The sequence below is a fragment of the Sipha flava genome, unplaced genomic scaffold (genome assembly GCF_003268045.1).
Source record: "Sipha flava isolate LNK unplaced genomic scaffold, YSA_version1 50353_pilon_pilon, whole genome shotgun sequence".
Classification (NCBI taxonomy): Eukaryota; Metazoa; Arthropoda; class Insecta; order Hemiptera; family Aphididae; genus Sipha; species Sipha flava.
The window spans coordinates 1-10,986 of record NW_020273388.1 but is presented as its reverse complement, the minus strand read 5'-3'; the positions used below and the strand labels follow the sequence as shown (position 1 = coordinate 10,986).

The window sequence follows — 10,986 nt, the reverse complement described above, 5'->3', positions numbered from 1 at the left end:
TTCTTAGCAAACAATAAAATGTCAGAATTGTATACACTTTAATCGTTATCAAATAAAAACTGAAGTTTTCGCAGTTGTTTTATTGCAAACCTTGTTCTTAACCGTTCGATTAATATTTTCCAGGGAGGGGGGCAAATGCCCCATCTTTCTCCCCTTCTGGGCGCCCATGTATATATATATATACATATACAAAAAGGTATTTCGTTTTACTAATACAAGAACATAATTGAAGATTAAAAACTAACAGTAAAATAATGCAACATTACATGTTAATTCAATAAGATTTAATTTTAATAAAATTAAAGAAAAACAAAAATGTTGAACAAAATATAATGTATACAAAATGTAATTCAAACAAATTAATGTTGATTAAATACAATAAACTTAATTAAATTGAATGTGTTCAGTCTTTAACAAGCAAAATTATAGTTATATTTTATATTGCACAAACTATTTAAAAAATTGAAAAGTTAAAGATAATTAAAAAAAAATAATTTCTACATATAAGCACCGGCCTTCAATAGTTAAATAAGACGATATTGGACTCGTGAAAATATTTAACAGTAAAGTATACATAATGTATAAATTAATGTAATGTATTAAAGAAGTAACTTTGATGGTTTTAATATTGAATTTCAGATTAAAAAGCATAACATATTTGGCCAATGAATAATATAACTTATATACAAAATATAATTTATGTGGTATTGGGTTAGTGCGTATAGTACAAAAACTAAAAATATTAAAAATAATTACAACATCAACGAAACACATGTTAAATTCCAATCATGACAACCAATCGTATCAGTGACTTATGAAGAACTTTGGTGGAACGACAGGATGGTAAAGCTTAATACTATGGTATGAAAATGCAACAATACCAGTGATGGAACAGTGTAGGTACATGATAAAGCAGTAATATATTTAAACATATAATCTTGTGAATGAAGGTGCTATTACATTCCAAAATGCGTATGTTTGATGAAAACAAAAAGGATACAGTGGAATAATAAACATCCACTGATATCGCGTCGATAAACTCAAGAAAAGCATTCATGGGACTGCCAAACTATCCAGTAGTAATACATATTTGCTATGTACCTTACAATATTTATGATAAGCACAGATAGAATTGTGTACACTTTTAATTGAAAAATATATGTAACACTATCACTTATAATTCGAATTAATCTCTATCTATCCATTACAAATTGAATAATTATACATTTATTTTGTTCAGTGTACTGAGCTTGGGAAAACACTTTAATGCGGTAAAATTAAATATAACTTATTTAAAAATAAATTATTATCACAATCAAAACAGTTAATTTAAATTAAAATTGTATAAAACTTAAAACTATAATTTAAATATTGTGTCTGAAAATGGAATATACATATGATTTAAATTTTAATAATTTTGAAATACATAAATAGGTAACAAAAAATTATTAATTATTGAACATATTTTACATAAAAAGTTTTTTATAGAAAATATAAAAATATAATAATGAAAAAAAAAAAAAACAATAAACACCATAATGTATAAATAATAATTTAAAATTAATAATAAGATATTATGTTATTCAGTCGTTATTGTAATCTTGTAAAGTATAAGGGAAAATATGTCAAACAATTCCTTCCATTTAATAAAGTATGCATAATTTTTATCAACAAATGCATTTGTTATGGATGTAAAATGCAATGATTCCATTGACAAATGAGGGAAAAATATTTGTTTTGTATATGTAAGATTTGACACTTTACCAATTAACTCAAAGTGCTGGTTTAATGGACCAGACATGGCAATATAAGCTACATGTCTATTTTTGTAGTCAATAGTTTTACTAATATTTTTCACAGTATCACACAACATATCCGGATCCAATGAAGAACCAAGATTGTAAACTTTGATGTGTTGATAATTCCTAGAATAAAAAAATATACAATTAGACATACAAAGAAAAGTGTATTTTTTTTAGTATCTAACTGCTCAATCATAATATTAATTTTTTGAATTGTTCTAGTCATATAAGGTAATTTTTATACAACAATAATAATAATAATAAATAATTAGTATTGATAAAATAAAATAACATTTACTTTTACATACTAATAAATATTATTATTTTAAAACAAAATTATGTCGAAACATAAAGTAAATTTCTTATAAAACTCTGTACAATAATAATAATAATATTTTTAATAGTAATAACTAATAAATTATAACCTTTTTAATGTTTATTTAAATTCCAGTGTTATAGGTAACATTATATAATATTATAATTAACAATAAACGTTTAAAGTTTCATGATAAATAAATCTTTTTTATTATACTATTAAAATTATAATTTTTATTATTCATACAATATGTATTGAGTAATCGTAACCGATTTACATTTCTTCACTAAACAAATGATAGATTTTAACATTTTTGTTTGGAGTATAGGTAACTTATTAAACATAATGACTCATGTAATTATAGTAAATTATTAATTGATAATCACTAAAGCTCAGATTTAAATGTAAAAAAACATATTTTTACCGTGATTTTATCAATTAATTTAGGAAGTGATAAATTCGTTTTTAAGCAATTTTTAATGAAATTAACTATACTTAATTTTATTTATTTTCCGTAAGTACAAGTTCTTACATATTTCTCAATACAGACATTTTTCCAGGTTTCCAAAAGTACATAAATAAAATAATAACAATGATTGAACTTAATCCACGATCGATATAGGTTCAAGATTTATGACCGATGGATGACTGATTATGATTTATTAATACTTGTTTGCATTTAAAGTACTGACAACGAGTCAATATACCTACATTACCAAACTTAAAAAAATAAAAGATATCGTGTTAACGTTTTATCCTACTTTAACAGTTTTTATTCAAAAAATGAGAAAACTAATAAACAAAGATAATATACTAATAAAAATAATTTAATCTTTATGTCTTTTAATTTTGAATTTTTGGAGGATACAATAAAACAATTAGAAATAATAAAACTAACTTAAGTTCAAAGCTTAGTACGCATAGAAGAAAAGATAAAATGTACAGAATAAGTACAAGGACCATTGGGAGTGGCAGTAAAAGAAAATATGCAGTGTAAAAATTATGTAAAAATCTTAGTTTAAACTGCTTACAATTGATTGGAGATATTCACTGTGGAATAAATGGGGTAATATTGCTGACTAAGCTCATTCCATTTTACAAATATGAAATGTTTACCCATTACCTCTGTTAAAATCATTTTTTGTCATTTGTAATTCAATTTTTATTTTATTTTTTTATCACATATATTGGTTTTTTTAATACATATAAATCTGAGCCTGATTAATCACTATTAAATAAAATAAAATCATATACAAAAACAATTTTAATCATTTATAGAAAAAGAAACAAAATATATGATAGTGTAAGCAAGTTACAAATTAATATTAATATTTTATTTTATATTTTAATGTATAAATGAATTAATTCAAGTAGTTTTACAACTTACATGTATGGTTTACTTTCATTTAATTGAGGAACCATTAATAATCCAATAGGAACAGAATATATATGACTATGAATAATATGGACATCAGAGACATTTTTAATATCTTTAAATATGTATGAGATCATCGGAAGGACACCAGCTTGGTGCAGGTAACCATAGAATATGAGTCCAATTAGGTTGGAACAAATCCAAATAGGTAGAATGCGGGGACTACCCTTGATGTAATGACTAGAAAAATATTTGGAAGTAGTAAATACAATAGGTAATAAAAGTGGTAAAAGAAATCTAGGTTCTTGATGAGGAAAAACAGATAACAAAAACAATGGAATGATTACATTGGCCATCATCAAAGTGTTCACTTCGTGAATATTTGGTAATAAGTGGTAATGGTGATTCTTAATGCTGGAATGAATATACATAATGTTCAAGTTAATACTAATAGCCATTAAGATATTTTATGTAGGAAACTAATAAACTTACATTTTCATTAAATTTATCAATTGTAGACGTTTTACAAATAATAGAGCCATAACATTGAAAAGTAGAGGAACATTTATAATTGAATGGGTTCCTCGAAAATGAATACCGTGTTCTGCCAAGTTTGAAGAATTTAAATTGTATTTGATAAAGTTTAAAGGTGTTACTACTAAATTTAATTCATTGTCTGTTACATGCTCAAAGTAAAATGAATCGACCATTATGAATACAAACATTCCTGGTATGATACTGAGAAATATTACTAAAAACCGTAAATTAAAGATTCTTAAAAATTGATTATAGTTTTTTGAAAATCCTCTAGATATCCAATAAAATATAGGAGTAATAGCATACAATACAAATGTTGGTCTGTTGAAGGTGCCAGCAGCTAAAATGGTACCGATTTCTAAACAATGACGAAAATGATGACTAGGTAATTGACGCAGCTTACGGCTCATAATTACTTTATCAGTTATTGATGTACTATGCCCATAAGTGTTTTGGATTTCATTTTGAGTGGCTAAAACCTGAAATTAAAAATAAATTAATATATATATAAATATACCAATTAATGATGAAAAAATAATATACTCATACTTGTTCAGAAAAAACCATGCAGTCAATGACTTTCCATAACAAAAGAGATACCAGAGCCAACTCCACAGAGTTAGTAAAAGTCTTGGTACCAAAAACAATTATAACATACGAACTTGAAAGAAGTAATAAATATCGATTAGGCTTAAGTTTGAGTATTTTACAGATCCTGGAAAATAATTAGTCGATCATATACATCTTTACTTATAATAAACTGATATTAATATTAATCTAAACATTGATTATATATAGTACTATATAATATATATAAATCAATGTTGTAAGCGATAAAAATAAATAATTACTATAAATCAATCTTACTTATATAAAGAATAATCAGTTATAAATGATATTGCACAAGTGACTAATCGAAAAACAACTAACAACGTAAAAGGATTCCATGGAATATTATACAATTTAAAAATCCACTTGGCTATATATAACGGCATGCCGAAGATGCCATATAATAAACCTATACTTCTTACTGGAGCATCTTTATTAAATTCCCAAGGACGATCATGTACTACTCCAAACAAATCACCTGAAAATAAATATAGATTTTATTAGATTTTTAATATTAAACCAAAAATAGAGAACTGATGCAATGTAAAATTACAGACAGTTAATGCCATGGATTTGAAAATCGACAATCATTATATTTTAAAACTATGAATCGCTGTAATGAGAATAAGATTCTATTAGAAAATGGTAAAAAAATAGATATTGATTGATGTATTTGTTTTGTGTAAAGTGTATCATGTGTTACATGAACTATTTCATAATAGAAATATGAAATGCCATCAACGCTTCAACTTAGTGACAGGAGAACAAAGAGTACACAAATAAAATTTGTTGAAATCTAAGCGTTTCTCATGGAAATATTTTGCTAATTTTGATTAAAAGAAACCAAGTATTTAATCCTTGAATACGTGAATACGTGATGTGCATTCATCGTACGATCGTATTACATACAGTACATGTACAGATAATATTATTGTCTTTACAATACACGAATCTACATTCAAGTTGTTCGAGTTGAAAGATATATATTATATTTACAAACTGAACTAGGCGCTTACCAGTGATGATTTCGGTCGTTTGAAAAAATTCGTCGGGATGTACGTAACCATCGTGCATAAGAACCGATGTAAATGCTCGAAAAACGACCAACGCGGTGTAGTACACCGACATGGCACGGCCGAGACCGGGTATGAGTTTTCAGATTTTAATTATTTCAAATCCTAGCTCGTAAAAACAACCATCACATCGATAGCCCACTCGAGAAGTATCACGGTTATCACGAGAGCCAACTCGAGGTTATCATTGAACCCGATAACAGTGGACGCTTTTCCTTATCAAAGAGGAGGTTGTATACATTGTTGTCGTGATAAAGAATTATGAAACAATTTATGAATAAAAATCTACTTATTTATAGGTACGTTTTCCAAGGCACGACATGTCGCCGCGACCGACGACCAAGACTTGTCGTCGCGACGCGTTTTCTCTGATGTGTTTTACATGTCGCTGCGATTTTGGTAGTTATACTCTCAATTCGCTTGCAAACCTGTCCAAGTGTACAGATGTGTTCAGGTGTAACGTGTAGTTAATTTTAGTTAATACAGTTTTGTTTAAATTATTATGAATCCGTTTCATGAGCGGAAATTTGGTGACATTAGTGGGGGTCTGAGCATCATTTGCTTATTACACTTATAGGTATTCCTGTACGCAATTATTTATTTCAACAAGGCCATTTACAAAGTTTGACAATTTGACATACTCAACAATTTAACCTAAAAAACAATTAGGTGCCTTATCTTAAACATTTTTGGAGTATTTATTCTTTACAGAAATTATTAATTAATTAAATTAAACAACCAATGAAGGTATTATTACATTTTATTAATATTACGATCGTTTCAAGTCATGCCAATAAGTTTGTAAAATCTTACGAATTTGATTTAATTTTTATCACAGAATATTTATTTTTTTTCAATTCAGTTATTAAAAATGCCTTTAATTATTGTATTTTTAGTCACTTAACAATTTTTAGGGCTAGGGGGGGGGTTAAGACCTGTACTTTACATTTTGGGGGGGCTTAGTCCCCTCAAGTCTCCCCCCCCCGATTCCCGCTTATGATCCGTTTATTGAAATATACATTAATAATAATGATATGTTGACATTGTTATTGGATGAAGAAGATTTTATATTTTTCCATCTAAAGTCAAAATAAAACAGATATGTTTAATATTTTAAATATCGTGATACTGAAGGTTTTTACGAAATATTAATTAATAGACATTTAAAAAATAATAATATTTTTAGAAAAGAATATCTAGAGAAAAATAAAAATCCATTTTATGAATATGAACCGGAAAAAGTTCCTTCTTCCTATTAACAATATTATTTCATTTTTATTATTGTTTCAACAGTTGTTGTGAATTGTCGCGGTGACTTGTCGCACAGCACTGCTCCCGGAGCAGTAGTGTCGTCAGTCGCGTCTTGCAAAACAGTTGATACTATTTTTTCGTGTAAACAGATATCGACGACATGTCACGCCTTGGAAAACGTACCTTAATACGTTCCATAAAAGTATTAATACTTTATTAATAGAAAATTAATTAATTAACAAATAATAGCATTAATGAAGAATATAATGTAGTTACGTTATGGTAAAAAACTTATTTACTTTTATAGGTTTTAAAAATAAAATAAAAACCTAATGAACAAACGATTTATCACAAATTATTTAGTAATTCTTTTTGTGCGTGACGAAACTATTATTATTGAGTTCAACTTCTGGGCATCGTTAAATGAACACTAACCATGTATCATTTTTGCAAACCTCTAAGAAATCTTGTTAGTGATATTATAAATCATTACCTATCCAATCTAACTTGTTTACCTACCTAATTGTACAACATTTAGTAAAATTGTAATGCCGATGAAAAAATTACACAAACAAAATTGTAAAATTGTCAATATTTTACTTTACTTCTATTGTCTTCTATCAAACAACGTACCTATCATATGTATTTCAAATATTAAACATTTCAATAGATCGTACACCTACCAACCACAAAGATTATTTAGTTTTGAATGATAAGGTTAATAAATGGATGAAATGGCAACAGAAACAAAACAAGGATGTAGGTACGGTAAAATAATGTACCATCATTATTCATTGATTATATAAGTTTATATGGTTAATTATATTAATACTCATCAAATGTTATAGAAAAATATTCTTTTTTCATTTTTTTCTGTCCTTCGATTTGTCTTTTAACTCCGAACAAGAAGTGGCTCCAACATCCTTTATTATTTCGCTGATGTATTTTGTTCTAAATCTTGCTTCTATAATTCCTTAAATTATTAATTTATTAATTATAATTATTAATTTTCTAATTTGTGCAAAAACAGACATTGTATTGTTGTATAATAATATGTAAGATAAGCCCCCCCCTATAATATGGTGTGTAGCAGTAGCGTAGATACAATTCTTTTCTGGGGGGGGGGGGGGGTGTTTAAGAGTAAGTTTTTAAGTGTTCGTAGTATATCTTAAAACGAGATCATATATAATAATATTACATTTAAAATAGTGTTATTATGTCCCGTATTAATGAAAATTATTTTGTTATTCAATTTTTAATATATACCTAATCATAGTAAAATCAAAATATTTTACTATAATATATAAATATTAATAAATAATAATCAAATATCATTAAAAAAAAAATCTGTGGGGGGTGGAAACCCCTTACACCCTCCCCGTAACTATGCCACTGGTATGTAGCTTGACACCATACCGTATCTTGACATTGGAGTCAATCGGTTGGAGACCTGTTCGGATGCGTCGTCCTGTGAGTTGGACGGGAAGTTTTTTTTTTTTGTGTAAGTTGATGATTTCTTAAATTTATACAAAGTTTTTTTTTTGTCTTAGTGAGATAGTTAACATTTGTCTCCATGTCTCAGAATGTGTCCAATAATCTGCCATCTTCTTCTTTTTAAGGCGTCTATCAATTATCACTTTTCTATTATTGTCATAATCTGTTCTTTATTCAATCCATTTTGTTTTCTGCATCGTTCTTTAGCATCACATTTCCAAAGCTTCTAGCACGTTTTTCTCTTTTTTATTTACTCTCCATATTATCTCTCTCTCTCTCTCTCTCTCTCTCTCTCTCTCTCTCTCTCTCTCTCATATATAGTAAACGGATACAACGTGAATAAAGATTCTTTTGTTCTGGATTATCAGAAACGTGTATTTATATAAACTTCAATATTACGTAATGAGTACAGTTTGTAGACATGTGTAATTATGTAATATATTTACTTATTATCAAAATATATTCTGTTATATATTACTTTATTTATAACCATTAACTTCTATAACAAAAAATCAATAAACAACATTATCTAATGTATTTCACTCAAATGTTGACACGAAATATTTCTGTCTAATGACTTCGGATTAAAATAGGGTTTTCAGAAGAGATAGTGAATATTAAAATATACATTTTTTGATGATTTTCAAATTTCTAGCCTTTTGAGTGTATGCATGCACAACATAACTTGCATTTTTTTTAAATTAAAACAGGTATTTTTGAAATCACATTCGGATAGACCAAATTTTTTAAAGCATTTTTTATAAATATATTATTTTATTTAATAATATATTTTCTAAACCAAAAATTGTCTGCTTAATAGCAAATGAAAGTTGAAATGAAATAAATGGTTGCACTATTTTTAAAAATTTAAAAATGTCTTATTATGTCTTACTAAATTTATTAAGGTTTCTTAAATGAAATAGAAGTTAAATTTCAATTAGAGTTCACTAAGCAGAAATATATTACGTAACCATTTGAGTGAAACACTGTATACTTACATAATAAATAATAAAATATAAATTTATTTGTTAATAATAATTTATAATACGCAATATGGGTTTTAAAATATAAGCCACAGGATAATTTTTTTTATCGTTAAATATTGAATTATCTGTAAATAAACATGTTTATGTAAAAATATTTGCATAATTTGAATATATAGTTTGTAAATTGAACTTAAGATTTATATAAGATCTATATTTCTAATATTTTTTTATCGTGGTCTGGTCAAGATCCTTAACCCGAGAAGATATATTCTATATCTATAAAAAGTATATTAAAAATATTGTGTGCTTTGTATTAGTAAATTGTATATAACTAATGGAAGTCAATTTATTATAACATAAACTATTCATTTTGAATAATAAAATTAATTAAAATTAACAATTCTAAATGGTTTATACTTGTAAATTAATATTTATGTCATATCCATTTAGTGAAATTATTCATTTCATGAAATGTATCCATTTAATGAAATTGATATTATTATATAATATATAAATTATTATATAAGTCGATCTTAAATCTATCCTTAATTGGTTGAGTGATAACAGTTTATTTCTAAATCTCAATAAATCAACCATCTTACTTCACTCACTGTCTGAACAATCCTTACTACCCATACATAATATAAAAATCCACGAATCCAACTGTAATACATTGGAAAGTTGTGTTTGTAACTCGGTTAGTATTGTAAAAAACTGTTAGTATTTAGGCATAGAAATGTGCTCTGATATGAAATGGATAAACCAGATTACATCCGTCACAAATATACTAAAAAATATGATATACATAATGAAAGAATTACGTGAAATATTGCATCTCAAAGACATCAGAACTATATACCTAACACTATTCGAGTCAATAGTATCGTATGGCATAATCGGATATAGTGGTGCCTATTACATTGCCCTTTTACCGCTCCAGAAATGCCAAAACACTATACTCAGGGTCGCAAACAAAAAAAATTGGAAATATCAAACAGAAAAACTATTCGAAGACTTTAATGTCCTCAATATAGAACTCTTATACCTAAAAACAATCACCATATATCTGAAAAAACATAATCAGTTGGATTCTATAATCCATGGGGTCAACACCAGATATGCAGTTAGTAAATTTTCCTTAGATTGGCCCTCAAAAACTAGCTGCCGAAAAGTTTACTATTTTTTAGGAACACAGATACTTAATTTGATGTCCAATGATATGATTAACTTACCGCTAACCATATTCAAAAAAAAAAAAAAAAATTAACCATTGGCTACGATATGAATATGTATGTAAAACTTAAAATTGTATGTAACATGCTAATTTAAGGATTGTAATATTTACTGGAATTATTTAGAAAAAACTCCTTATTTGTCTTTTAAAAATGTAACATTTACTTTAAAACAATAAGAATTATTTGTAATCTAAGATAATCCATGGGCCTTTACACGAGTCTTTCTCAGTGATTTGGTCCAGTAATCTTTCGATATTAATTAAAAAAAAAAATAAAAAAAAAATAAAAATAAAAATATACTATGTGGA

At 26.6% G+C, this 10,986-nt stretch overlaps 1 protein-coding gene across 1 annotated transcript; it reads right to left on the bottom strand.

The window, feature by feature from the left end:
* Nucleotides 1-1,537: 1,537 nt before the first annotated feature.
* LOC112690433 (GPI mannosyltransferase 4) lies at nucleotides 1,538-5,881 on the bottom strand. The gene is made up of 6 exons (XM_025564444.1): nucleotides 5,656-5,881; nucleotides 4,898-5,117; nucleotides 4,580-4,745; nucleotides 3,986-4,509; nucleotides 3,506-3,907; nucleotides 1,538-1,925 (listed from the first exon to the last, which is right to left on the bottom strand). The coding sequence occupies exons 1-6, from the start codon at nucleotides 5,765-5,767 to the stop codon at nucleotides 1,580-1,582; spliced, it is 1,770 nt and encodes a 589-aa protein (XP_025420229.1). The 5' UTR covers nucleotides 5,768-5,881; the 3' UTR covers nucleotides 1,538-1,579.
* Nucleotides 5,882-10,986: the final 5,105 nt, after the last annotated feature.